General features: G+C 37.6%; 2 protein-coding genes across 5 annotated transcripts in view; one reads left to right on the top strand and one right to left on the bottom strand.

Annotated features, from left to right (window-relative positions):
- The window catches only part of ZFYVE19 (zinc finger FYVE-type containing 19), a 641,592-nt gene extending 632,809 nt beyond the window's left edge, over positions 1–8,783 (bottom strand). For 2 of the 3 annotated variants that reach the window (XM_044074190.1, XM_044074192.1), the window contains exon 1: positions 8,619–8,770. The gene's annotated coding sequence lies outside the window, so the exon portion shown is untranslated. Of the gene's footprint in view, positions 1–8,618 lie in introns of all 3 variants that reach the window. The other variant, XM_044074191.1, reaches the window with a different exon arrangement.
- A 98-nt stretch (positions 8,784–8,881) lies between these two features.
- Positions 8,882–27,760, top strand: part of DNAJC17 (DnaJ heat shock protein family (Hsp40) member C17) — a 968,483-nt gene continuing 949,604 nt past the window's right edge. For both annotated transcript variants that reach the window (XM_044074193.1, XR_006365217.1), the window contains exon 1: positions 8,882–9,128. In XM_044074193.1, coding sequence (XP_043930128.1) covers positions 9,051–9,128 — 78 coding nt within the window. In that variant the 5' untranslated portion in view covers positions 8,882–9,050. The remainder of the gene's footprint in view (positions 9,129–27,760) is intronic.

The raw sequence follows: 27,760 nt of genomic DNA, 5'->3' as shown, positions 1-27,760 counted from the left end.
AGGGCTTTGCCCCTTCACTCCCTCAAATTTAAATATACTAACGTTACAGTCACACGTGCACAGAAAAGGAACAAAAATAGCAAAAACAAGAACCGTTGCCTCTGTCTACCTGAAGTACTTTGAGAACTACACCCACTATCATACTTCAAATGCAACTAATTATGACCTCATTTGAATCTTTCAAAATGTGTTCCTTGCTGTTCCCCAATGAAACTAGCCATCATACATCCAGATTTAACATTTTTTAATCATATTAACTCATAAAAATGTTAAGTATAAAGTAACACTTTTAATTATCCTGTGAGCTTTCTAACTAGTTGTTAGCATGGGTTCCACATTTTGCCCATTTGTTCCACATTATGAGAAGTAGTATTCCACATTTTGGAGATGGAAGCTTGAGTGCTATGTCCGCTGTTCAAAAAAATCCAACAAATTCATAATTTTCTAGTCGTCATTACACTATTAGCCAATTACTCAGAATGGGTATACAAGTCTCTTACAAACTAATTGTGAGAAACAAAGAAAAAATAAATACATACATACATATTTTAAAGAGTCATCAAATTTAACCTTTCAAAGCCGATCTGAATGTTCTGCCCTCCACATCATTAAAAAAAAAGCCATCCTACAATCTCCTTACCTAAGTAACTGACGAATGTAGTCAAACTTTCAAATTTTTAGTAAACAGTAACTATTTTACTTGACACTTGCTGGAGATGAATTGCTAGCTCTTCTATGCTTTGCCTGCATTTCTCTCTGTGTCTGAAGTGATTTTGGATTTAAAATTGTTGAATCCAATCCTACAGACTAATGTCTGTTATTACACTTGGGAGATTGGCTGGGGGGGGGGGGGGAGAAATCCACTACACCCTAATCTAACAGTATAATTATGTTAGTCTTTCTAACTGCTGTCATTGCTGTCCTACTGAATTAGGAGAAAGCTACAGTGGTTCAATCTAGTATCACATCAGGTCATTTATTTAAAATAAACATTTCTTTGCATAAAATAAATAAAATGCTTCTAGTGTAGTGTCACTGTTACATGCTGAATGTCTGCAAATGGTAGCCACTGCAAGTAAAAATGTAAATACCCACAATGGCATTTAACCCCCTTATTTTAATTAAAGCTAAGTGTGAGTACTTCTTTTGGCAAACTTTACATTCAGCACATAAGCTAAATAAAATAAGTTAGCACCACTGAACATAACAAAACTTTATTTCTTTGCAGACTGTGACTTGATTGGCCATGGGACATTATGGAGCTGTGCGCTCCATGTGACCGCTCTGAATGCTCCTGTTATAATCTGCCACTGGATGTGATTCATGGCATAAACTCAACACTTCAAAAATAACTATGGCCAGCCACACCATTTTGGGGGATTCTTCAGTGAAAGCTTCATATCTCAATATTATCTATTGTAGATAAAAAAAAAAACTGTAATTCATGCCTGGGGTGCTTGATCTTTAAGCAATTACAAGGACAAGCTGGCACTAACAGACATTTAAACTGCTATCAAACCCTGTTTCAATCTTATGAACATTATCCTCATCAAGCACCTTATCTCACCTTCAGTTCTCCTTACTATAGTTTTGTCCCATCCAAATTACTGTCATATTCTGTATTTCAGGCTTGAAGAATCAGAGCTTGAAAGCCTACAGCCTGTGCAAAATTCCATAGCATGTTATACCTTTCCTGTGGGGACTGCACAGACTTCCATTCAGGTTATGCATCATCTATAAAGTTCTAATTCTGCTTTCCTTAGTCCTACATGGTTTGTGTCCCCCATTGACAGGATCTGTTGGCCTTGCACTGGCTGACTGTCCCTGCAATCTACCTCACTGTAACAGATGCACAATATGAATCTTTAAGGATCTGGGTATGTGTCAGTAATGAATGACATCTTTGAAGCTCACTCACTCCGTAGCTGGATGAGTATGTCTTCAACACTAGTTAACTTCAAGCTCTCCCTTAACTTTTCAAATTATCTGATGACTGACCTGAAGGCTTTGTCTATTTATAAACGGTCAGTAATCCCAAGTGCTGCTTTACTGACTTGTTTCATTTTTTTATGTTTCTCTGTTTGCAGCAGTAATTGTTTAGGGTATGACTTCCTGCATTACATTACATTACCCTGAAGAGTACTTGGGCTAAAGCACTCAAATCTGACACTGCCGTTGAAGATGATACACAGACATTAATAATGCAACCCTGAAAAGTTCAAGATATGCTGAAAAACATATATTGCTTCAGTTTTTGGGGCTGCTTTCCTTTAAAAGCATTTTTTGTTAATACATGGAATACACAAACAAGCAGGTCTTTGTTACTTATGTCAGACCTATCAACGTCAAATGTCACTTGGCAGTTGTTACAGATGTGTGATCAAATGAAAGTATGAAGCAGCAAAGTAGCAAAAATAAAGATTGTCCACTGTACCATACATTTTTATTAGGCAATATAGACGTGTGTGGAGTAGATGCAAATAGACCTAAATTGTTTTGTTTTTGTATCAAAGTTTCGTAGTTGGAAAATATTTTTATTTTACATTTGTTGACCAGGATAGTCTAACTGGATTTATGTGCATTTTCAGTAGAATCCCGGGGAGATAAACTCCAAGAGATTACTAGACTACTAACATACAGGTACTAGTTGTTACACAGTTAAATACTACAAATTTTAAACAGTTTAGGAATCTTCACAGTTTATACAAAAAACATGTTACAAACATTAGATAAGATATTTTAGACTTTATGTACAAGACTTCATTAGTAACTAGAAAGTAATTGTTAAACAAATGCATACTTCAAGTTTCAACAGTTCAGCAATGCTCACAATTTAAACAATACTTGTTGCCTGCCTTAGGTAAGATGCTTTAGAATTATATGCAGAAAAATTTAACTAGGTATTTTAAATTATCTCGATTAGGATAAGATATGTTTTTGCCAAGGACAGGCCTTGATCTAAAATGACACAGATTAAGCAGGAATTAGGTCTTAAGAAAGGGTATTTGGGATATAGTATGAGATTAGTCTGGAATTGTACAAGGACATAACCAATGGGATTTAAGACAGAGTTTCAGATTTGTTTAAAAAGTGCAAATGAAGACAGTGATGTAAGTTCATGGGTGAGTTGGTTCCAATACTTTCCAACTGCATTTGAAAACAGAGCATTTCCTGCCATGTTATTAGATTTGCATGTTGATACAAGTAGTTTATTAGATGAGCGTAAAAGTTGAAAGGTTCTTATATTGGGTAATGAGACTAGCAAGTATTGGGGTATTGGTAGGTTGGAAAAGGATTTTGTGCGCAAACGTGAGTTGCTTAAAGTGAATCTGATTCAGAAGCTCTAACCAGCCTAATTGTTACAGATTATGGCAGTGATGGGTCCTAAAGGAGGAAGCAGTAGCAAATCTGGCAATGCTATTGTAAGCGCTGGCTAGCTTAAGGTTATTTTTTGACAAGTTATTATATATGGAAGAAGCATAAAGAAGTGTGGAGATAAGGTGGGAATAGGCAATAGTGGTTCTGGCTAGTGGGGAGAGAAAGGGTTTTATCCTATAGAGGGAGCCTAGTTTCCGTTGACAGTTTTTATGGTATTGTTGATATGGGTTTCAAAGTTCAGGTTGTTATCAATGGTTACCCCTAGAAGTTTAGTTGTTGGATCGGGAGATATGAGTGTACCATTATTGGATAAGACTGAAAAGTTCATTGGGAGTGATTTATGGGTAGGAGTGAAGAGGAGGAGTTTGTTTTTTTGGGGGTTCAAGAGGAGGCAGCGTTGTAGGAACCAATTTTCTGTTTTATTGAACATTGTCTGAGTTCGAGTCTGTAGTTGGGATTGAGGTTTAGCTGAGCAGAGTATTGCTGAATCATCTGCGTATTGTACACAGTTAGTTAAAAGAAGAGCTAGATTGAGGTCATTGATAAATATTGAGAAACGGAGGTGGCCCAATATAGAGCCCCGAGGAACACCTAGGGTAACTGGGAGATGAGATGAGAGAATGTTGTCCCATAGCACTGCCTATTATTAAACATTACTATTTTAACAATGTCACATACAATACAACTTGCTTCCAGTTAAAGTTTATTTAGGCTAGAACAAACTTAAGAAAGTAAAGCAAAAAGCAGTCAATATGTCCAACCAAACCAAAGTAGTTTTGCACTTAGTAACTGTCAAAAATCTCGTTGATCCAAAATGCAATATTTTTTGGAATACTACTTCAAACCAGCGCCAGCATTTTCACAAAGAAAATTAACCTTCATTCAGTATTTTTTTTCCAATATACGAGAATAAACACTGTCTAATACATTGATTAGACAGTGTTCGTTAAGTATTTTTGAGTTACACAAATGGTAGCAGTGGCGGATTTAGGCATCGGCGCAGGGGCGCGCGCCGGCCCCTTTTATCCATTATATCCATTATAACCTTTGTTCCATTTTCAAGGTACTCACAACGATTCTGCAAAACATCCTCGTTCTCACGGTTCACCTCAAATGTTTTGTTCTGAAACTCGTACAATTTATAATGTTCCGGAAATCAGTCAAAAATTACCACTTATTAACCTCAGATACAGCAACAGGAATCCTCTTTAAAAACATGTTAAATGCTATTCTATGAAGTACGATAACAAAATCGACATTTTAGCCTCTGATCCTCAATATTATCAGATTTGCCCTGATTTCTGACTCAAAAGGTTGACCATGTTCAGACTTGAAAGCAGTATCGACTACACGAAGATATGCATTTCAGAAACTAAGCAGTAGAATGCCTGCCTGGCACAAGGCTAGAACCGGCATAAACGACCGTATTTTGGCCATACCACAAGTCTTTGAATCACAACTTCAAAACAGTACACCTTTGCATTTTCTGTCTAACAACACATTTCTCGCTGCACAAAATGTAATGCTACTCAAGCGAAGTTTAACAAGACCCACGCTACACAAAGTTCTGCCTTTTCTGAAACTTAATTTATTAATATTTGCAATGCCAACAAAGTTAAGCAGTCCTGTTCCATTTTCAACACTCTGTAATTTAAGTAGAATCCTGCAAAGGGTTTAGACACCAGGATGCTTATAAACGCACTAACAGAAATTAGTACCAGTCGCAATTAGCATATTCCGCACATTTATGTCCCCTTCTGCAAAACTTTGTATCATTATTAACTAGACTACCTAAAATACACAAAGATTGACCATGCATATACAAATCAATTCCACAAACTGATTTCTCATTTACTTTTTCACCATTCAAAAAAATCACAACATAAACTAACTAACTAATGTATGATAACAGAGTATTGCATGCAGCATCACATCCCAAATGATTTATAACAATCAACAAACTTACGGTATCATATAATTGAAAGAAATCACTCAGGCAAATGACACAACCAACACTGCCCTTTCAAAATGCGAATGATTCGTTTAATCCATCAAGTGCAGAATTAAAAACGTTTCTTGAAGAAACTTCTGTTTTTATCTGTTAGACATAAACAGGACCATGTCGTCGCCATCATATATCGTCAAGGGGGTTTGCTCATAGTTCACTTCAAAGAATAATGGTTTTGCTTTAAATAAAAAAGAACATTTCAGCTATGCCTTGTATGAATCCTAAATAAAGTCTATTATGTAGCTATGAAATCTGGCACATACATTCCAATATATAACGGCATACAGAAGTGAAAACTCCACCCTTAAAAAAAAAAATAAACCTCATAACACACAACAATCACAGTTTCAGAAAACTGAGAAAACTCATAACTCCGCCTTCACCGGTGACACAATGACGTCACAATGGAAGAGTGCGCGGTAGTTTTAGGAATATTTCAGTCGCAGTAAAGTAATGTGGAATTATTAGCAGAAAGGATAAAACACTTAAGAAAAGGTATTGGTAGGTGACTGGATTTTATTTGCTTTATCATGTGTCGTGTGTCTTTAATGTTTATATGTGTGTTCGTATTTTTGTTATTATTTGAATTGATTGAAAATAATTTATATAAAATACATGTATGAAGACTGGTGTCATTAATACTTCTCTAGAGATCTTGACGTAAAAATAAGGGAGATTTTGCATTTTTAATTTGGGTGGCTAGTTTTTTATGCAGAGAGTGGAGTTTGAATATATGGTAATTTGCAAAGTGCAACTTCTGACACTGCGAATAAATGTTGCCCATTTTTTTTCTTGGTATTTCTGTACGTGAGACTCTGTGTCCGGGACTTTACTGTACCTGTTATATTGAAGCAGGTACCCTTTTTCAGGCTTGGGTTACGTTTTCTAGGAATTGTTTGAATAATCTGTTCCACACTCCCCGTCATGCAAGAGTTTAAGGCTGCTTATTAGTATGTAGAAACCAGACTAAATGACGAGTATAATGATATCGCCAATAATTCAAAGAAGAGGACCCATGTGGTATGCTTTTTTATTCATAAGCAAAAACGAATGACTTCTGGTTAGACAGATTTACATCTACTTTTTTCAAAAGCAAAAATAAATGACTTTTTATGAGAATTTTTTGCAGTATTATTCATTGAAGTCTATATATTTTATTTTGCATTTTTGATAATGTGCTTATACTTTTACATATGTTATGTCAATCAGTTTTTAGACTTGTGTTTCTCAGTAGTATCCTGCACCCCTTCTGAAGTGGAAAGTTATGTGCTGTTTGATATTAAAATGTTAATGCAAACTGTGAGCCCATGATTTTTTTTTTTTAACAGGCTCTGCTTAAATTACAAGTACCTTTGTAAATATTTTCAGTGTCAGGAGATTGAGAAGTATAGGTCCCAAGCTGGGATAATGGGGAGGGTTGCGTCAGGAAGGGAATCTGGTGTAAAACTTTGTCAAATCATACATGCGGACAACAGTACAGATATACATACCGGATCGGTCAAGGCCTGGGTTAACAACGACCGCCACCAGTACTGTTGGCCAACAGGGTGCTGGCGGAAATTGGGCTTCTGTTGGCCAAAGGAGGAGAAGAGGAGGAAGGCATGCCCAAAGGTAGGTAAAGGCTAGGGCATGTTATAGTGAGGGTCGAACTTTGAATGTTGGCAGTATGACTGGTATAGGGCAAGAGCTAGCTGATATGATGGGCCGAAGGAAGGTTGGTATATTGTGTGTGGAAGAGACCAGATGGAAGGGGAGCAAGGCTAGGTGTATCGGAGGTGGGTTCAAATTGTTTTATCATGGTGTGGTTGGGAGGAGAAATGGTGTAGGGGTTATCTTGAAGGAACAGTATTCTAAGAGTGTTTTGGAAGTGAAAAGAGTGTCAGAGTGGAGAGTTTGTAGACAGAGATGCTGTTAGTCCCACCAGCCCTGCGCCATGCGAAGTTGCTGAAAGTCTCATTTACTTGTAAGTTTCTCTCATCCCAGAGAGCCTAGGTAATTGCTGTGACATGCTGGTTAGTTAAAGACATCAGTGGCAAGCGATCTAATGATTTTTAATCTCATTACATCTACTCCAACTGACAAACCATGGGTCCAGTTTTTACTTTGAAGTGCAAGTATTGTTTGGCTTTGGGCCACGTTTGTTCAAGAGTTTGGATAACCACTTTTCTAACGTATGGCAGCAGTGTGCATACTTGTTTGTGTTTCTGATTTGTTATCCTTTTTGTTAAATACTTTAATAAACACAGTAGTTTCACATTTCCGTCTCCACGTTTATATCAGCTGTCCCGTCTGCAATTTTAATTTATGCATGAGAATATAAGCTGTATATCAAAAACAATCATACTTTAGCTAAGGAAAGTTTTATGAGTTTAGATTGTTATTTGGTACATCAATTAAATTAAGCTCTTACTAATTTATCCAAACATGTGTCTGTGGTATATATTTTATGTTTCATAACAAAGTAGATTTCACTGTGGTTATTTCCAACTTTAGTGGGATTCTTTACAAGTTTATAACAGTCCATATGCCCACTATGCCATGGAAGGAGAATGTGAGTTGGTATGGTCAATTTTTTCCCAGGCACTCATTGAAAATAGATGTGCTGTGCAGGAATTACTTGAAAATAGATGTGCTGTGCAGGAATTACTTTTTTCTGTCACCACATCCACAGTAAAACCATGGGTAACTGAATGTAAAGTGGTGTCTTTCCAGACATGATGTCAGAGCTTCTTAAGGTGATCTTATCACAACCACCAAACCAAGTGTCCCACTTTCTTGCTTCTACCCCGGTAGTTGCCCCCCCCCCCCCCTCCCTCCCTCCCTTCTGCAAATTCCTGGATCCGCCACTGGGTATTAGTCCACGGAGAGGCACCATCGCCCCGTAGAGTAGATTCTGTAATCAAGAATTACTTAACATCAAAGTGCTTCCTCACTGACTTTGATGTAGGTGTTTCGACAGTATGTTTTTCTAGTAAGGAGGTGGGTTGCACTCCTATACATTACAATTCCAAGACAAAAAAGTCAGTTAGTTAAACTCAAACAACCAAAATGAAATGATGAAAAACAAAACTGTAAACGCTCAAAGCATCCTTACACGTTCATCATTTTTTTTCAAATCAAGCTGTATTTCAGTTTTCTAACAGCCCAGCAATATGTATAAAGTTGCCAGTAATTATTCAATAACCGTCATTTTAGACAAATATATCCTAAACTAAAATATGACTACAACTACCTGCGTTCCTTATTAATTAAAAATGAACATAATCCTTTGCTTGAATGTTCCCCTCACATTCGGAAACTGCACCTGGAAGTTGCTTGACACTTTCGGCGTCTTGCATCATTTTTTGCGTACCGACTACATGTGTAGTTTTTGGCGAACGAACAGTCTACCAGTCAATTACTCTGTGCTCCACTTAGAAATAAAAACTACTATTCCCTTCACAGACTGTGGCAGTTATTGCTGAGAGTAACAGTGGACACTTTGGGTATTGTAGTTCTACAGCATTCGTCGGTGACGTTCCCAGCAAGTCTGCTGTAAATTACAACAACTACAATCTCCAGGATGCGGGAAGACAGTATTAGGAAGGGGGATATTGGTGTTACTTTATCTGAACGTTTGTGAAGTCTTTTCAGGTTCTTTGGTTGTACTAAATTTCATTACAGAATGGCAACTGCAAAAGATATATTGAAATTGGATTTATACAGTATTTTGGGGGTGAATGAAGACGCCACAAACAAAGAGGTAAATTATTGGTTTGTGTTCTAGGCAAGCTGGTCACGTTTTCTGATACTTTGTTAGTATAACCCATTCCTAGTGTGGCATTTACATTGCAGATTACGGGTGGTGGGGCTATAATTTGTCTGCATCTTTCTCTACTTGACTATCACTTTACTAATTGCTTTAGTAACCAGTTAATTATATTGCATCCAGTACACGTTTATCACCATTGACACGAAGAGTCCCTGTTTATTTGCACAACAGCAAATATAAAATACCTGAAAGTAAGAGTACCCTGTACAGTCTAAGTATGTATTGATGAAAATGAACCTTGGTGCACTTTAGATAATGATGTTAACTGGATCAGCATTTCTACGTTACCGATGAACTTTTGAATCACTACAGATAAAGATTCGTTAACCAACGTAGTGTGCATATTTATGTTAATAATAGGTATGTCCACATTCTATATCTGCCTGATACGTGATACCCTTGTGGCACAGGTTTGAGTTCCCTTGTTTGTCAATAATGCTATTCCTTTCAGTTGTGTACAATGCTCAAAGTGATTCTTTTTCGTCTTTGCTGCCCATATTTTGTATCAAGATATGCACTCTTCTATTTACAGCTTACTAATTTCTTGGAGTTCAGTTTTCTTGAGATACTTTTTCTTTGCCCCTTTTTATGGTACAAGTATAAAGTTTAGTCTGCCTTAATAGTGTAAACCATGCACCATATGTTGTACTTCTTTTCAGGCCATTTGGGCAGTTCCTGTACAGAGTTATGGTATTCAGAACTGTACTTTAGTCCAGATATTGTTTTAGGACTTGTTGTCTTGGGACAGATACAAACATGTGCATACTTACCCTGTAACCACACTTTTATTGGAGGAATGTGGTCATCTTAGCTCTTTTGTGTCAGTTAAACCAAATAATCCAGATAGATAAATGTCAAATGAATGAAAAGCCAGAATGCATGATAAATGAATAAACAGATGTGTGCAAAAGTCATGAATTGGAAAAAGTACCAAGCAGGTCAATGAACCAACAACTATCTCGTGTAATATGAACAGTCCCCTGAAAAGCAACCCAGTCTGATGCTATCCCAATAAAGCGTTCAAGGCTCACTTTAAAATTGTGGCCAGATGCCAAGAGAAGCTGGCCAAAGCATCTACAGTTGAATGGGCAGAAAATCTTAGCACATGCCCCCAACAGATTTAGACTTCCATCTGCCCTTCTACCACAGGAGGCTGATATTTTGCCAGTTCCTTTAAGCATACTTGACCGTATTTCAGCAAGCCCATCCTGGACATTTTGTACAAAAAAAGTGTATGTCCGATAGTGTTAAATGGACCCCCATCCCACCTGTATGGCCCAGGTATCCTTACGTTTATGTCTAGGTAGTGCACTTCTCCACCTCCTGGCCTCACTAGTTGTCTAACAAAAAATATTTTTAAGGTTCATAGTCTTCTCTACTACTTTTATGCTTTTAGTTACTCTCCAGTTTTGCTTCTGTCTAATCTCTCACCAGATCAAACTGACTTATGGCAATTTCTGTTCAGTTTATGCTAGGATGTATTCATTTTCATTCTTTCTTCAGTTGCAAAAGAATCTGTTCAGTTTATGCTAGGATGTATTCATTTTCATTCTTTCTTCAGTTGCAAAAGAAGACACCAAGAATGGTTATTCTTTTTTGTAAAATCTAATAATATTCATATTTGGTGTTCTGAACAGCAAGATCCTCCAAGACTTATTACAGTTGCCTTCAATACAGCCCAATCATGCTCAACAACCATACTCTTTTCTTTTCCTGATATAGTCCCAGGTTCTTCCACCCATCTTTAAAGAACTCTTGTTCTTTGTGTTTAGTATAGGGACGTCCTGCCATCCAGGGGCCTAGACTTAACATTTTCAAAATGAAACACTGTTTAGAACAAGCGAGGCCTAAGGCATCTTCTGTATGTCTATGATTCCCACCGAATATCTCCATTGTGGTACATAAAATCCTTCCTTCAGTCCTGAAAGAGTGATATGTCAGTGCCTTATTGTCTAGGGCAGGCCCAAGCTGCATAGGGCTTCACAGAAGACTACCCTAATCTGATAACTTTAATAGTGGAGAGAAATCCCCATGGCACAAAAATGTGACCTCCTTAGTCACTCTTATTCCCACAGAAGTCCTAGTCCAGTGTACTGTATCCCACACATTACCCACTGGAGCCTTTAGCTTTTGCTAGTCGTTGTCCTCTGTTGCTGTTGATGTGGATCTAAAGTCATCTGTATCTATCCTAACATCATTGTCCACAACACCCAGTGTGGCTTTTCATGCGTACTACACTACACTAACACTAAAATCTCGTAAACCCCATAAAAAGCCATCAAATATGCTATACTGAATAACCACATTTTTTTAATTTATTTTATTTTACATTTATTTTACATTTGTTGACCGGGTTAGTCCGACTGAGCCTTGTGTCTCATTTTCAGCAGAGACCCAGGGAGACAAGCTCCACAGTAATGTACAATTTAATGGTAAATCAGAAATAGGAATTGGATACAAGTATAAAACAAAACAAAAAAAAAAAAAAACAAACATTCACCAGCTACATACAAAATGAGTTTAGATTTTGCTTTTCAGTTTATAGCATCCTACAGACCACCCTCTCAAAGTCAGGAATCCCATTCGGCTTTCCTGAAAACATTGGAGAACATGAAGATCTCTCCGAACACCATTATATTGGGCGACTTCAACTACCCAAACATTGACTGGAAGCAATACTCAAGCCCCAGCACCTTAGCCCAAAGATTCCTGGAAATTATAAACTCAAATGCTATGGAACAACTAGTCACCACTCCCACAAGAGGGGACAACATACTAGACCTGATCATTACCAACATGGGGACTCTATGCTCCACACCAGAAGTATATCCCTCATTGGTAAAATCAGACCATAAATTAATTTCACTGGATGTCCACATCCCGACCCCACCCCCAGCCCAGAAAACCACAGTGAAAAACTTCTCAAAAGTGAACTTCTCACTTCTCAAAACCGAAGTGGAATCCTTCAAGGCCCCAGGGCCAATGGAAACTACAGCCCAAACTGCAGAATCCTATATAAATGCATTCTACAGACATCTCCAGAAATGCATGGATCATGCTATCCCAAACAAAACCAAGACCCAATCATCCAAAGGCAGGCGTCCAGTCTGGTGGACCCCTGCCATAAATAAACTGTACAACAGAAGGAGGAAGCTACTACATGATAGGGCAAAATCCCTAATAGGGAAGGCATCTCTGATCAGTACTAGCAAAAAATTACGATCCCTCATAAAATCCTCCAAGGCCAGCTTCGAGAGAAAAATTGCACAGGACACCAATGACAATCATAAGGCTTTTTTCAGTTATGTTAGAAACCTGGGATGCAACTCCCAGACTTGTTCTGAGTTGATTCTAAACGACAGAAAATACACTGAACCCACAGACATCGCCAATATCCTGGCAGACAGGTTCAGTGCAAACTTCTCCACCCCCCCCCAAAAGAGCAAGTATCTATCCCGGCAGAGGGCTGCCTCCCAAACATCTCACATGCTCAGGTGACAGCTGCCCTCTCCAAAGCAAAAAACACTGCTTCCATGGGACCAGATGGTGTCCCAGGTTGCGTCCTACATGAACTACAAGAGGAACTAATCCCTCAAATAAAACAGCTATACAATCTCAGCCTCACTACAGGATATGTGCCCACAGAATGGCGTACAGCAACAGTGGTCCCACTCCACAAAGGTGGAGCTTCTACGGACCCTGGAAACTATCGCCCCATAAGTCTGACTAGCTTAGTCTGCAAGGCTATGGAGAGGATCATCATGGAGCTCATAAACAAAGACATTGAGGACCTACAGACACTAGATCCTACCCAGTTCGGCTTTGTCAAGGGCAGATCCTGCCTTTTGAACCTGGTTGACTTCTTTGAAACAGTCACCAAAGCCATAGATGAAGGGAAGGTAGTCCACACAGCCTATCTGGACCTTGCAAAGGCATTTGACACAATACCCCACTCGGGCATCATAGATAATCTATCCAGCTTAAATGTAAACCCCTATGTCACAAGATGGGTCACAAACTGGCTCAAAGACAGAACCCACAGAGTGAGAGTTGCAGGAGCCATGTCAGACTTGAAACCGGTCACAAGTGGCGTCCCACAGGGTTCTGTCCTGGGACCACTCTTGTTCTGTATATACTTTTCCGAGGTACAGGCAAACGTGGGAGGACTATGGCTCACCAAGTTCGCAGATGACTGCAAACTGGGCGCCATAATCAACTCTCCAGCTGACATAAACATCCTTCAAAAAGGTCTCACAGAGACAGATAACTGGTGCCAGCGCCATGGTTTAAAGCTAAATGCCAAAAAATGTATAGTCATACCCTTTGACAAAAACAATGTGCCCACAAATTACCACACAGGCAGAAACCCATTAAGTACAGAGAAAGTTATTAGGGACCTGGGGACCCAAGTTGATAGCAATCTCTCCTTTGAAAACCACATTGCCAAAGTGGTTAGAAAGACCTTCTACATAGCCCACCTCATCATGAAGGGTTTCACATCTAGATCAAGAGAGGTAATTGTGCCTTTATTCATCCCTCATCAGGCCCATCATAGAATACAATGCCCCTTTTGGGATGTACCTTACCCGACACCTGCAGCAATTAGAAAGACCCCAAAAGTATCTCACCAAGAGGATCAAGGGTCTCAAACAGATGCCATATGCTGCTCGGTTAAAAAAACTCCAGCTCTACTCAGTTGCATACCGCCTACTTCGAGGCGATCTATGCCTGACATACAAAGCTATGTCAAATCCAGAATTAATGGACATACTCCACCTCAGTAAATCTAAATCCCTTAGAGCCACACGCTTGAGGGACTTGAACCTCAGCACAGAAATAAATAGAACTTGCTGGAGGGACAGGTTCATAACCCAGAGGCTCCCTTCGCTCTGGAATAGAATTCCAGTTCATGTGAGGCAGAGCACCTCACTGAATCTCTTCAAGAAGAATCTCGATAAGTGGATGGGGATCGTAGGTTTGTCCCAGGGATTACTCCCATGTCACTATTAGACAGAGGCACAGTAAACTAAACCTTAAAAAGGGCACAGTATACTCAAATCAAGGGGTGGCGTAAGCCATACAGAATCGGGCTAGGCTTATAATTGCCCCAGGGCAGATAGCCTAGTATGAACCTATGAACCTATATATATACATAGGTAGTACAATATTTGTGCATACAAAATTTATAAGACATTCATGCTAATAAAGTTTCAATATGGGAGAGAGTAAAGGGACAGAAGTGAGGAGTATGAGAGATAAAGTAAAAGGAGGTAGAAAGGCTAAAACTAGAATGTAGGTTGTTAGGGATAGGGGTTGTAAGGTTATGCAAGAAACGAGGGAAGGTGAGAAGTTATACAGGAGAGAATAGGAGAGAGGGGAGGAGCTAAAAAAAGACTGTGATGCATGGAAAGTAGCTTAGAGAGGATAAGGGCAGTGGCAAGACCAGATAGTTTTCAGATATTCTCTAGAGACTGTTTTGAATTGATAAGGGTGTTTAAGGGATCTAATTTCTAAAAGAAGTTTGTTCCAGGATATGGCAGGGTTGTAACTGTAGAGGGTGCAACCCCTTTTGGTCTTGGGTTTATATATTTGTAGCAGATCTTGGTCAGAGCTACACAGAGGTCTAGTGGGGGAATATTTAGAGATAATAGGAGTAAGGCTAGGACAGAAAGAGTGATGGTAAAGGATTGAGTGAATAATCTGTAGTTGAGATAAGAGGAGCTGATAGGGTAATTCCAGCCAGTCTAGTTGTTTTAGAGAAAGACAGTGGTGAGACTGGTAAGTAAGGTTTGCAGCAAATCTAGCCACTTTATTATAGGTAGATTCGAGTTTGGTTAGACGTGAGGAGTTTAGATTGGTAAAGATTTGACAGCTATACAATAGATTAGGAAGGAGGTATGCATGTGATAGGGTTGTTTTTGCCTTGGAAGTCAAGTACTTTTTATTACGGTATAGGAGTCCCAGTTTTTGGTGTGTCCTTTTAATACAATTAGACACATCTAAATCAAACTTAAGTTGATCATCGATTGTGTCACCTAGTAGTTTTGTGCTTGGTTCAGCAGTGGTAGTAGTGTTATTGCTGGAGAGTATAGTAAAAGTAGATTTAAGATTCGTAAGATTTTTGTGAAGAAAGGGTAAGTGCCTAGTTTTCTTAGTGTTGAGGATTAGTTTGTTGTTACAGAGCCAGGATTCAATGGAGGAAAAGGATGCTTGGGTTTGAGAGTAGAGGTCAGTGGGAGTGTCAGAGATGGTGATGACTGTTGAATCATCAGCATATTGAATAAGTGATGACTGTGGACAGGAGGTATGTAGTAAGTTAGTGAAAATATTAAAGAGTAGTGGACCAAGGACAGATCCTTGAGAGACTTCCATTATTACTGGGAGCGGATAAAGCAGAGAGCCATTTGACAGATTGAAGGCGGTCAGAGAGGTAGCTAGAAAACCAGGAAGTAGTGGAAGATGAGAAGTTAAGGTTAGCCAGTTTGGCTAGAAGAAGAGGGTGGGACACCATGTCAGAGGCCTCGGAGAGGTCCAGGAATAGACAGGGTCCCTGTTCTGGGATATAGTGCTCCTTCTGAAATAGTTCAAATCAATTTACCATCATGCCCCATAGGTGTTCCAGAATTTTATATGTTCTTGAGGTTGCCAGTAGTACCAGATTCTTGAACCTGTTCCACTGAAAAAGAAAGAGCAGATTTGTAATGGCATTGACCATGCATGTGATATGGTGTGCTTTGAAGCTGACCCTACCATTTGATAAACTAACCAACCCCCATGTCATCTGTTAAAAACAAAATCTGACTGTTTTGAAACTCTTAAGCCCAAATGTCTATGCTATCATCATTAGTGGAAAGAACTCTAATTCTGTTGTTGATATTTTCTTGTGGATTTGTTCTCACTTCTTGGACTGCCTGTTCACAAACTACTTTGCCCTGTAAATAGCATCCAAAATCTGGTGCCTATATCCACATCTGTAAACAGCTGACATTTTCAGTTCAAAATCCTTTACTGCTACATATGCTGTCCTAATCAGTCTGTGATGCATCTTTGTACAGTCCCTGGATTTTGTTGCCAGATTTCTCATAAAAGCTCTCTGCATGGGCATGGCCTTACATTGCAATCCCATCAAACAGGTTAGTTTTCTGCTGCCTTTGTTGCTATCACTTTTTACTGAAGTTTCACTGTCTCTTACCTGGTGGCCACTGGCTACCCCTTCTTTCACATCTGTTGTAGTGCCTAAGGAGGCCAAACATGTGGTAGGTTCTTGTGTCTCATTTTTAGGTATTAGTACCCAAATTTCTTGCAAACCTTCCTAAACTTATGCAGTCCTTACTTGCATTCCTCTAACGTAGCCTCGGTGGTGCAGCGGTAGCATTGTCGCCTCACAGCAAGAGGTTCTCCCATTCGATTCTCAGCTGGAGCGCCTTCTGTGTGGAGTCTGCATGTCCTCCCCACGGTCGAGTGGCGTTCGAAAGACATGCGTGAATGAGCGTGCCTTCGTTGAAGGTTGGGTGTCAAGCTGGCACCTCGGCACCATGAAAATCTACTGCCAATCATTAGCGGACCAGACTTCCGCTGTGGCGACCCCTAACCGGGAAAAGCCGAAGGAACAACTTACATTCCTCTAACATGGTGGAGCTGATGCATAAAAAGTTGGATGAAATGAACCTTTCAAAAATATTGCATTCTACCTTGAATCCACTGGCCTGCAGTGATTGGCATAGTGTATCAATCCCATCAGCCTTAAAGTTCAAGAGCCTCTGATCTTGTTCTCAAACAGGTAAAAGCAACATGCAGATTCAGTATCCACTGTAGCTATGAGTGACCCTTTTCCTTCCATCTTCATTATGCAAAAAGCCATCTCAAAACATATGAAGGTTAATGATTGTCCAACTCCATTAGTGCACCACTTATGGATGCCTCCCCTTGGAAAAATTAGACATTGATTGAGCCTAAATTCACCTATTGCCTTCTTGACCTCTATTTTTTAGAAGAGACCCTTAAATTTCTGTATGGAGGCATTACAAATGCCCTATCACTTTCTCCAGCTGAATGTTCTTGAACCCTTTTTCATCCAGTAGTTAATGTTTTTCTCTGGCTGGTTATAAGTTGAGAGTCTTAAGGTATTGCAAACATTTCTGTAAAACCAACCTAGGGCACTTGTGTCATCTCCCTATCTCGCTACTTTTTATGCCATGGAACCATAGTTTCTATTTGGACTGGAGTCAGCAGGCTCCCCAGACTTCTCTATTTTCATTTCCACCTGCTCCTGACTCTTCTCTGCCACAGTTAATGAAGTCATGCGTGCTACCACAAGCCAGGCACTCATGTTGACACATCATTGATTAAGGAAGCATTGGCCATCATTAAACTTTTTCTTGCCTTATGGGGAAGCCTCAGTCATTATGATACATTCCATCTGTGTAGTTTTTGGGCCAGATTCAAAACAGCCTACACCAAGTATATGTATAAGTATATGTATTCAATAAAATTCTAATCACATTTTTTGTGCTTTCTAGTCACTCAGAAAGATTACACTAAGTGTAAATGTAGTCTACACTTTGTGGAAACCTTTATGAATCCCTGTTAGTATTTAAAGCTGCAGGAATATCAGTAGGAAAACTACAATTTGGAGGAAGAAGGTGTGACTTATGTCTGTGTTGTCTTTTCATGCAGAACAGTGTACACAGTGTAGGTTTTCTTGAATCTTGCTCTATATTTCACAACAGTGACTTATCCACTTTATTGATGGATGAATATGTTTATGCTGCTTAAACTCCTCATCATATTCAAGCCATACATCTGAATCCCATAATCATAACCTTGTAGTCTTGTAACAGTACTCCAGCTGCTATGATAGGGTTGCACTGTATCATGATCCTGTATGTATCATGCGTTTTCAAAACTGTTTTCCAGTGTATGTCTAATAAATGTATTTTTTTTTGTTTAGTCTTCTCATCTTCACACTTTTCTTTTTGCTCTTCTTCCTCTGTTAGCCAACTCAGTAGCAAAAACTCTTTGACACATTCACACTTTGCTATTTGCAGCTTCACCTTTTCTTTCAAGTGCATGACTAGGGAAACCAGTACTGAGATATACACATGTTTACATCTGCTGTACTCCTCCACTTTCCCCTTTCCATTTCTTTCTCTGTTTTAACCACTTGCTTCCTAACTCTGCCTCTGATGTATTCTCATCAGCAGTTTAGCGGACCGGAGTTCCGCTGTGGCGACCCCTAACTGGGAAAAAGCCAAAAGATACAACAATATGAGCTATCACTGGCACAATGAGCTTGTCACTTTTTTCTGTCCCTCTTGACCTGCTCTCTTTAGGCCTGACTGAGTCCCTTTCTCTCTGTTTTCTGTTCTGCTTGTCCAGCTTAGCACCTACCTGTCCTTTGAGTCACCTTCCCATATGATCTTCGCAAAATCCACTGTACTTTATGCAAGTTTGATTTATGTCTCTTTTGATTACCACATTTTTTCCATCCTTCTTGTTTTTTGTTGAATTTATTATTGCTCTGACCTTTCTGTTATGTCCAAATTGTTCAAACACAACAATAGTTAACCACTCACTTTGGCCAAACTCTGAATCAACTTGGCCCCTTCCTTTTGATTCATGATTTGCCTGAGGTATTGGTCTGTTTCTGCTGGTGCTGATTACATTCTTGTTTTACAAGACTGTCTCATTGATTCTTCCTTTTGTTCGTGATGCTCAAGTCGCCAATGTAGTGATTCCTCTGACATTTTATCATAAGCTGATGACCTCACTGAGCAGATCTTCTTGAACCACTCTCTCTTACTTTTGTGCTCAGGATTCTCTCTCACTTTTGTGCTCAGGATTGTCTATAATAACGTTCAGAATCCTCTTTATTTGGACTATCTATTGAAATATCGAGATTCGCTTTGCAGAGCCCAGAGAGACTGAAAAAAAACTTACCAAAATGCAGTAGAAGATTGAATATTGAATATCTCTCTTATCCTTTAAATTTATTTTTTGCTTGGGGCTAGCCCTCCCCTGGCACACTCTCTGGGGGAACAAGCCCCCACAGACCTGGAGTTGTATATACCAACTCCAAGATTGCTATACCTCACAGAAAAGGAAGCCCCCATAGCCCTGGACTTGTATATACCAACTCCAAGATTGCTATACCTCACAGAAGAGGAAGCCCCCACAGCCCCGGACTTGTATATATCAACTCCAAGATTGCTATACCTCACAGAAAAGGAAATTTCTAAGAAATGACAATCTCGGATTTTACATATGTATGTGTATATATATATATATATATATATATATATATATATATATATATATATATACACATTTTATATATACACATTTTGATTTGCACCATTTGGTGGTATGGTAGAGGATGTGAGACAGCTTGACAACAGACAATAGGCATTAGTGTGGCAGCAGTGGAAAAGGAGCACAGAGAAGCAATTATATTTGGATTAAAAGAGAAAACTGGTGTGTAACCACCCTTTAGAGGTCATCTCATACAAATATGATGATTTACTTAAGGTTAAACAGGTAAATCAACAAGGCATAAGTACCTCTTTTCAGGCATAATCCTAAGAAAGATATTTGTGCACAAATTGTTCATAACTGCCTAGGAGACAAATGCATATTTGGGAGATCAGATCTAGTGCTTGCCTGATAAAGGTTTTTAACAGGTCATAGTTTAAGCTTGTGCCCTACCCAGCAAGTCATTTCTGGCTAGTAACTGCAGACCAGGTTAGCATTAAGGAATAAACAGAGAAGAAAAAAGTAGTTATGAGGGACCTCATTCTGTCAAAGGCAGACTGGAGTACCCAGTCTTCTGGTGAGCAGAGGAAAGGTTACATTTTTATTCTAAAAGAGTTTTGGATAAAGTGTTGGAAAGACCCATCAAAGTAAGATCCTTTTATTTTATGCTTTAAAGGGGAAGAGGTGAAGGAACTGCACGTCTGGGCTCTGCTTGCTTCAGTATGACCATGCAAGTTGCATTGGCCACGGAGAAGTAATCTGGAATGGCCAGATGTCTGGCATTACAGGATATGAGATAATGGGTTCAGAAAAAGGGATCTGGGTACAAAGCAGAAGAGGAGCTCTGGGAAAACAGTGACCACAGTTTGGTGGTGTACAGAAAATATGGTACAAGGATTTCCAGGCCAAAAAAAAGCAGCTGATGTAGTTCACTAGGAGGTAAGGAAGTCAGAAGTAAAGGAGATAGGGGGACAGGGGTGTAAGGGAAAAGATGATTTTAGAAGTTATGTGAAAGCTGGAAACAGAGCAGTGAATTACATCCAAAAGGAAAATGGGGAAAAAAACAGCAACAGGTAGTAGATAAGGAAATCAGCACACAGAAGATTTAGGGTGATAATAACAAAAAGGCAATCAAAGACCAAGTGACAATTCTAAATTAATACTTTCCATTGATGATCAAAGAGACCTACATGAGGGTTCCATTCTTGAAATGAAGAGCAGGGCTAGAATGAGGTGTAATACAGATAAGGTAACATAGGAGGCATAAAGGATGTTCTGGCTAAAGGATCATCAGCAGAAAAATAGTGATATATTAGTAAGGATCCTTAAAAGGATATGCTACAGTTTTGGGGGAAAAAATTAAAGAAACATTAAACATCTTCTGCAGTGAGGATCCTGTCCAATTACTCTGGAGGCAAACAGTTGTCTACCTGTCTCTAAATCTTCACCCGTATGGGCAGCCTTCAAAAGTACAAGCAAGACTTAACTTAAGCGATGGTCAAATAGAGGCAGGCCTAAATTCAGGGCTGTATTTTATTTCATTAACCATGTAAATCCACTAGACACAACTAACCCTTTTCAGGGGCAGCCTTTGATTACTGTCTGGTTAAGCATCATATTCAGAATTGCACAGTAGAAATTTCGGGAATCAAACCTAGAACTACAGCATTAAGTTTGTTAGCTTCTAACCTAAACTCTCTCAGGTAAATTGATAGACACAGTCTTTACACAGTTCCTGGTTAAATGGACTTCTAAATGAATACCATCATGGATTCACAGCAGGTGATGCATCCTGTCAAACTAGCATAATCAATTTCCCCTTAGTTTTTAGCGTTATATTTACGGCCGTTGGCAAAGAAAATACGCGACATGCAAATTCAAGGATATAACTGGTATGGTAATGGAGAAAAGTTAGCCTTTTTCACAGATGATGCTATTTTATACTATAAAAGGACATTTGTGGAACATTTTGAGACAGTTTCAAGTCTCTTTTTTATCAGGATAGTAAATAAATGGAGATAGGATATGTGGGAGTAAACAAAAGATCATACAAATGTTGAGAATCTGGAAGCCATTAATTGTATATAGTAAGATACAAACACTATGTTTCTAGCCTATTTAGTTTGGCTCCCTATTGAAATGTTGGCACTCAAAAATGCTGAGTTCTGAAAAGCCAGAAGAAAAAGGTCTATATTAAATCAGCGAACTCTGATTTATTGACCACATGTAAGCTGAAGTTCCTGAGCACTCGGAACAGCGATTTTTTTTCCCAGGGAAAAAAATGCTGTTCCACAAAAATAAATAAATAAAATAAAAACTTCAAAACATTACATAAAGTGGAGAGCTTCACCCCCCCCACACCCCCGATGTGCCCCCCCACACACACACCCTACTTAAATATACCAACTCCGAGATCGCACTACAGTGACAAAAATGGCAACATAACGGAGACAGCCAAGTGATTTCTTTCCCAGGAGAGAAATCGCTTATGTACCGTTTCGCTATTTTGCTGTTTATTGCTTTCAAGTTCGATCAAGACACATTTGAAGGATTGCATCTTCAATTATCTAATAGAAACCCAAAAGAAAAGACCAAAAACACAGGACAATCTCAAAAATCACTATTTTTCCTTTAAACGTCTTTTTGCATGCACCCCCACCCCCGAACTTATATATATATACCAGCTTCAAGACTGCCATACCTCAGAGAAAAGGGAATATTCCAAGAAATGGCATCTTAGCCATTTGATATGAATATTTTCATTTAACCCTGGAGAGTTGTCAGCAGCTAGTAATAGCTGATAATGTACACTCTTGGCTAACTGTTATCGTCCCCTCTTCTAATGTGTGGAAACACCTTTTCTACCAGTTTAAACAAAGCTTTTCTAAACTCCACACTCACCAAGTAATGTTTAAACAAAGTATTGTGTGTCTTTGTTACGAATAGCCAAATTGTGCTCATAAATATGCCATGAGAGCTGCATCGTGGTTTTACCCAAGTAGAAGCCCTTACAGCTAGAACAAGAAACATCATAAACGATACCTATGATGTTACAATTATATCCACTTTTAATAGTAAAGCCTGTTTTCAAATGTCTTTGTTATTGAACCTGATTTGTTTAGAAAAATGAGATTGATAAGTATCATCAGCTTTGTTAAGACTCTGAATCTTCAAAAGTATAGCTTGGTCTCCAAATAGATTTCAAATAATTCTGATGTTGAATTTTGGTTTATCCCCAGTATGTTGCAAACATCTGTGTTGCCAAGAATAATTTTCCACTTATCGCTGATAACTGTCTTAAGATCACTACTGTCCACTGAATATAGGACAGGAAAGACCCTAGTGTGTTCAGAGTTTTTAGTGTAAAGGACAATGTTGTCACCAATTCCTTTTATAAGAATTGGAGGGAAGTCTTTTTTTTTTCTTTATTTTCATCTGCTAGTTTCTTAAGTTCAACCAAAGGGTAAACTATGATTAAAAAAGATCTGTTAAAAAATTAATCTCTTCCAAGAATTCATCATCCCTAATAATATTATGGGAGGATCTAATGAACTGACCTGTAACTACATTATTTTTTTTTAATTCATATTGTAGTGATGCCTATAATGAAGATATTTGTTCTTGGAAGCATTTTTGAGATGTAACTAACTGTGAAACAAATGTTGGCTAACATCTAATTCCAAAGAAAGATCCAAACAGTCAACCATAATGCCTGAATCACTGTCCAAAAATGTAATAAAAAATCAATATGAAGATTTATACCTTTTAATAAATTGGAAAACAAATTAACATTGCCTTTCCAAATTTAAAAAATAAAATAAAAGTGTATTTAAATAAACGTCGCACCTCCTATTGGGTCATAACAAAGTTAGTAAAGTCAGATGCAGCTGTTGCGCCAAGTGCCAAACCTTTGACTTGATGCAGTAAATAATTAAATACAAAGAAATTATTAGTTAGTAACATGTAAAAATACAAAAAAAAGTATTAAAAATATGTTATAAAAATTAGTTTGTATGCATAGATGACTTTTAGCAAATTCTGTCCTTGCTGCTTGAGTTATATATACTACAAAGAAACACTTATTAGTTCCCAAAAATATTTTTTGAGAAGATTCAAAAAAAAAAGCAAAAAACAAATATAAGTACTATATACTTTAACAAAATGATTGAGCAAAGAATTGTAGTATATTGAGTTCCCTTCAGTTTTACATCCCCTAGCTACCACAGTTGGTCTGAAAGGTGGCTTCCTTTCATCTTTGTGGGATTTTGGGCACGCCAAACAATGTGTCTATCCTAGGAAAATTGACAGTCAAAAATCAAATAAATAAAAATGAATGTGTTTGGTGCAACAGTTCAACTGAAGTATAATTAATGTTCTGATATTATGTATAAACCAGTTAGTGAATGATAGGAATTGGCATCACTAATTAACTCCATCATGCATTAGTTATAAGTGTATTTTGACATATTCACAGTTCCATTACCCTTATCTGCTTTCATATAGTGAAAATCTCTCCTAAAATCAAGTCATCAAAGGCTAAGCCTTTATCAACTCATATACTGAATAATAAAAAAATGTACTGGTAGGTTTTTTGCTTAGAAACATTAGAATATCTCTGACACAAGATTCAACAAATCTTTTAAGAGTACTAGTCAGAACAGAATTTAAAAAATGATCAACATCATGAAGGGCAAAATGCAAATTAAGCTAACATCTGAAATAAATTTCTTTTTTTGTCCATATGACTGTTTTGCGGGGGGGGGGGGGTTTGTGGATATTTTTACAGTAGTTTCGTTGGATCATGTGTGTTTCTGTTAAAAAGAAAGTATATTTGTATAATGAGTTAAAATAAAATTAAAATATTTGCCATGGTTTGTTTTCCTTATTGTTATTACAAGTGTACCTATTTGACTGTCAAAATGTAAAAATTCGGGAATGTCTTGTGTGGAAATATAAATGAGATATCAAATATTAATTATAGGAAGATTGTAGGCGTAATTAAATCACTGGTGAACAAATGGAATTAAATGTTTATAAATTTTGAAGATAGACTACAACTGATAAAAATGGTATTGCTTAAAATCCTATATGTAGTGCAAGCTATCTTGCTATTCCCTGAGAAATGTTATCTTAAAGAAATAATTTCAGTACTGTTAAAGTTTCTTTGGCATCCTAAAAGAAATATAATTGTGTTATCACATCACATTAGGGAATGGGAACAAGGAGGACTAAACTTTCCAGACAAAGAATCTTAATATAAGAGCTACCTTACTCAAAACTGTAATTGACTGGATAAACCCTAAATATACATCAAACTGGAAATCACTACACACAACTATAATAGTAAATGAAAACAAGTTGTCAAAAAAGACATTAATTATAAACACAGACAATAAATTATGGTATTCACTGTGCTTAAATTTACAATATAATATAACAAAACATACTAAATTTAAATCTAGTTAATCACCTTTTTGACAATTTTAGAATTTTTTTAATATGAATAAAGACTTAAAAAGTCTTTACCATTTCTTACCAACAACACTTGATCAGCCATTGCTCGCTCCCAACTTCTAGCCACCCTACTCTATGCATCTCACATTCTGACTAATCTCAACAAAATTGAACTAAGCAAAATGGAAGCCTGCTATAACAGAATTGCCTGCTTTGCTGCAAATTGCTCATATAGAACTCATCACTGTACTGCTTTGAGACAGCTCCACTGGCTTGAACTGCCCAACCTCCTAACCTACAATCAGCTCTGCCTCTGTCATTCTATCTATTACCTCCCCAATAAGTGTCCTACCCTCAAAAACCTAGTACAACATCACTCAGCCAAAAGGCCTCTTAGATCATCAAGCAAACTACTACTAGAAGTCACCAACAACTACAATAGCTTTGGAGATGCACTATATAGTAGTTCAGTGGCAAAAAATGGAACTCTGTTGTCCCTTCTAGCATTCAAAACACATCTTCCAAAGCCTCCTTTAAAGACCTCATCAGGCAACATCTCAAGCAAAGTTGGCAGTGCCATGATTGCTCCCCAGGCTAGTGAAAGCGGATAACATATACATAATAAATCTAGAGCACTTGATAATAGTTTTCAATCTTACTCACAAACACTGGCTAATCTACAATGTATGTACTGTACCTGTGTACTATGTATGTATTCTACCTATGTTCCAAATTTCAGCTGTACACCACAAATCTATTAATTACCTTTATTTTTAAAATTAATATGTTTTTGTTTGTTCTCTCCACTCTAACTGTTTATGTGCCGCATACCACTGTAAAAACATGTCTCTTGTAATTTGTGTGTATACTGATCATGTCTTAATAACTAAATGTGTCTGTAATTTTTCTTTGTGGAGCTTTTCTCCCCAGGCCTCTGCTGGAAAAAGGTCTTTTAGGATCACTCAGACACCCCCGGTTAACAAATGTAAAATAAAAGTAAAATAAATAAAGGGTATTATAAGACTATCCCATTGCTAAGAACTTCTTCCCCAGACAGTATTTGAGATATTCTTATTTCTTTAAATATGTGAAAATAACTGCATAGAGAATCAACAAGTCTTAGGTGCACATTTGTCATCAATTTTAACATTGTTTTCAAATTTTGGTTAACATCACATGTTTATTACTGTGAACTGTTTGACATGATGTAAGTGATCTACTAATAGACTCTAAATAAAAAAATCTCCAAAAAAAATAAGTATAGTTCATGGAAATTTATTTAAAATAATTTATAACAATAAAAATGAAAAAAATATTATAATTATAATATATATAATAAAAAAAATGATAAATCAGTCCCAAAAAACAACGTATTGGCAATTTATTACTAAAGGAATATCGATACCTCTATCTTCAGAAAAAAACATATTATTATCAGTTAAATTAACATCATATTCTCAGTATTGGAGAATATTTATTTGGAAATTTTTGCGTAGAGCCTTCTTAACCCCTGAAAATATTTCTAAAATCAATACTTCTAGTAAAGGGTTATGCTGGAAATGTCAACGAATCTCTGAAGCGGATTGGTCTCATATTTTTTATGATTGTATGCAGATAAAAACTTTTTGGAACAATGTTAATTTCTTACAAGCAATTTTCACAGACACATATGTTATGACTAAAGCTTTGATTTTATTGAATATAAATGAAGGTCCTCCCATGAATAAACAAATTTATATCAACTGTGGACAATAATCATAATAGCTAGAAAATGTATAACCAGTAAATGGAATTCTGACATATCACCTACCATAGAGGACTTTTTATATCTATTGAAGAAGACTGTATCAATGGAAATAAAAGTCAAAGAACTAAGAATATTCCGTAAGCCATTAGTTAATAATCCATGGAAGAAAGTTCTGTCATTGACTGACACTTTACAATCGGTCTCAGTCACCTCATGATACCATATTTATTACCTGTTTTGACTTATTATCACTTTTTTATATCAAATACTGCCTAAAGTCTACTTATGTCAAGCTAAATGTAAATATTGTAAATAATTATTAATTTATTTAATTGGAATTAAAAGTTTTGTATTTTATTTCAAAATAAAAAATATTTGAGTAAAAACAATGTAAGAATTTAATAAAGGTGTTTAAAAAATAACTTGATCCATTTCTGTGATTGGTACTCCAAAAAGGTTGACATAATAGTCCTGTGGATGTGGTTTGTGTGGATTTTAGCAACACATTTAAACTCCGGCATAAGCTAAAAGATGCTTGCAAAATTAAAAGGGGTGGATATGGGTTATCAGACTAGATGAGTGAAGAAGTGAATAGAAAACTGATTGTTCGAGGGCTGTCAGAGGGCAAGAAGGAAGCGAGAAGTATTTCACAGTGTATCTGTCAGACCACACATGTGGCATAGAAAACTGTGTCATTTTTATGATAGTAAAATTTGATTGGGGGAGGCAAGTAATTGGAGAAGGACCTGAAGAAAGTGGAAGTGTGATTTTAAAAGGATATAGCTTTACTTTAGCTTTTCACATATATGGAGATGTGCCTGGGAAATAACAGCCTACGGGCAGAATAAGCATTTAAAGAAACCATGTTAAAAATTCAAGACACTAAAAGAACCTGAGGACTGTGTAGAACATAGTAGCTAAACTGCAAGGATCATTGTTAAAATGTAACAGCAAAGGCAAGTCAAATGACAGGGCATGTGACTAGGACATGGCATTTGGGGTGGAAAGGTATTAATGCCTCTTTATTAGACACTGGCTAGGTACAGCGTGGAGTAATGTGTCTAGCTTTAGAGGACTTGAAATGGAAAAAATGAGCCTTGTTGGATAGGGA

Source organism: Protopterus annectens, chromosome 6.part0 (genome assembly GCF_019279795.1).
Source record: "Protopterus annectens isolate FY-2018-M chromosome 6.part0, PAN1.0, whole genome shotgun sequence".
NCBI lineage: Eukaryota > Metazoa > Chordata > Ceratodontiformes > Protopteridae > Protopterus > Protopterus annectens.
The sequence above is the reverse complement of the archived record's forward strand: the minus strand, read 5'-3'. Positions and strand labels throughout refer to the sequence as shown.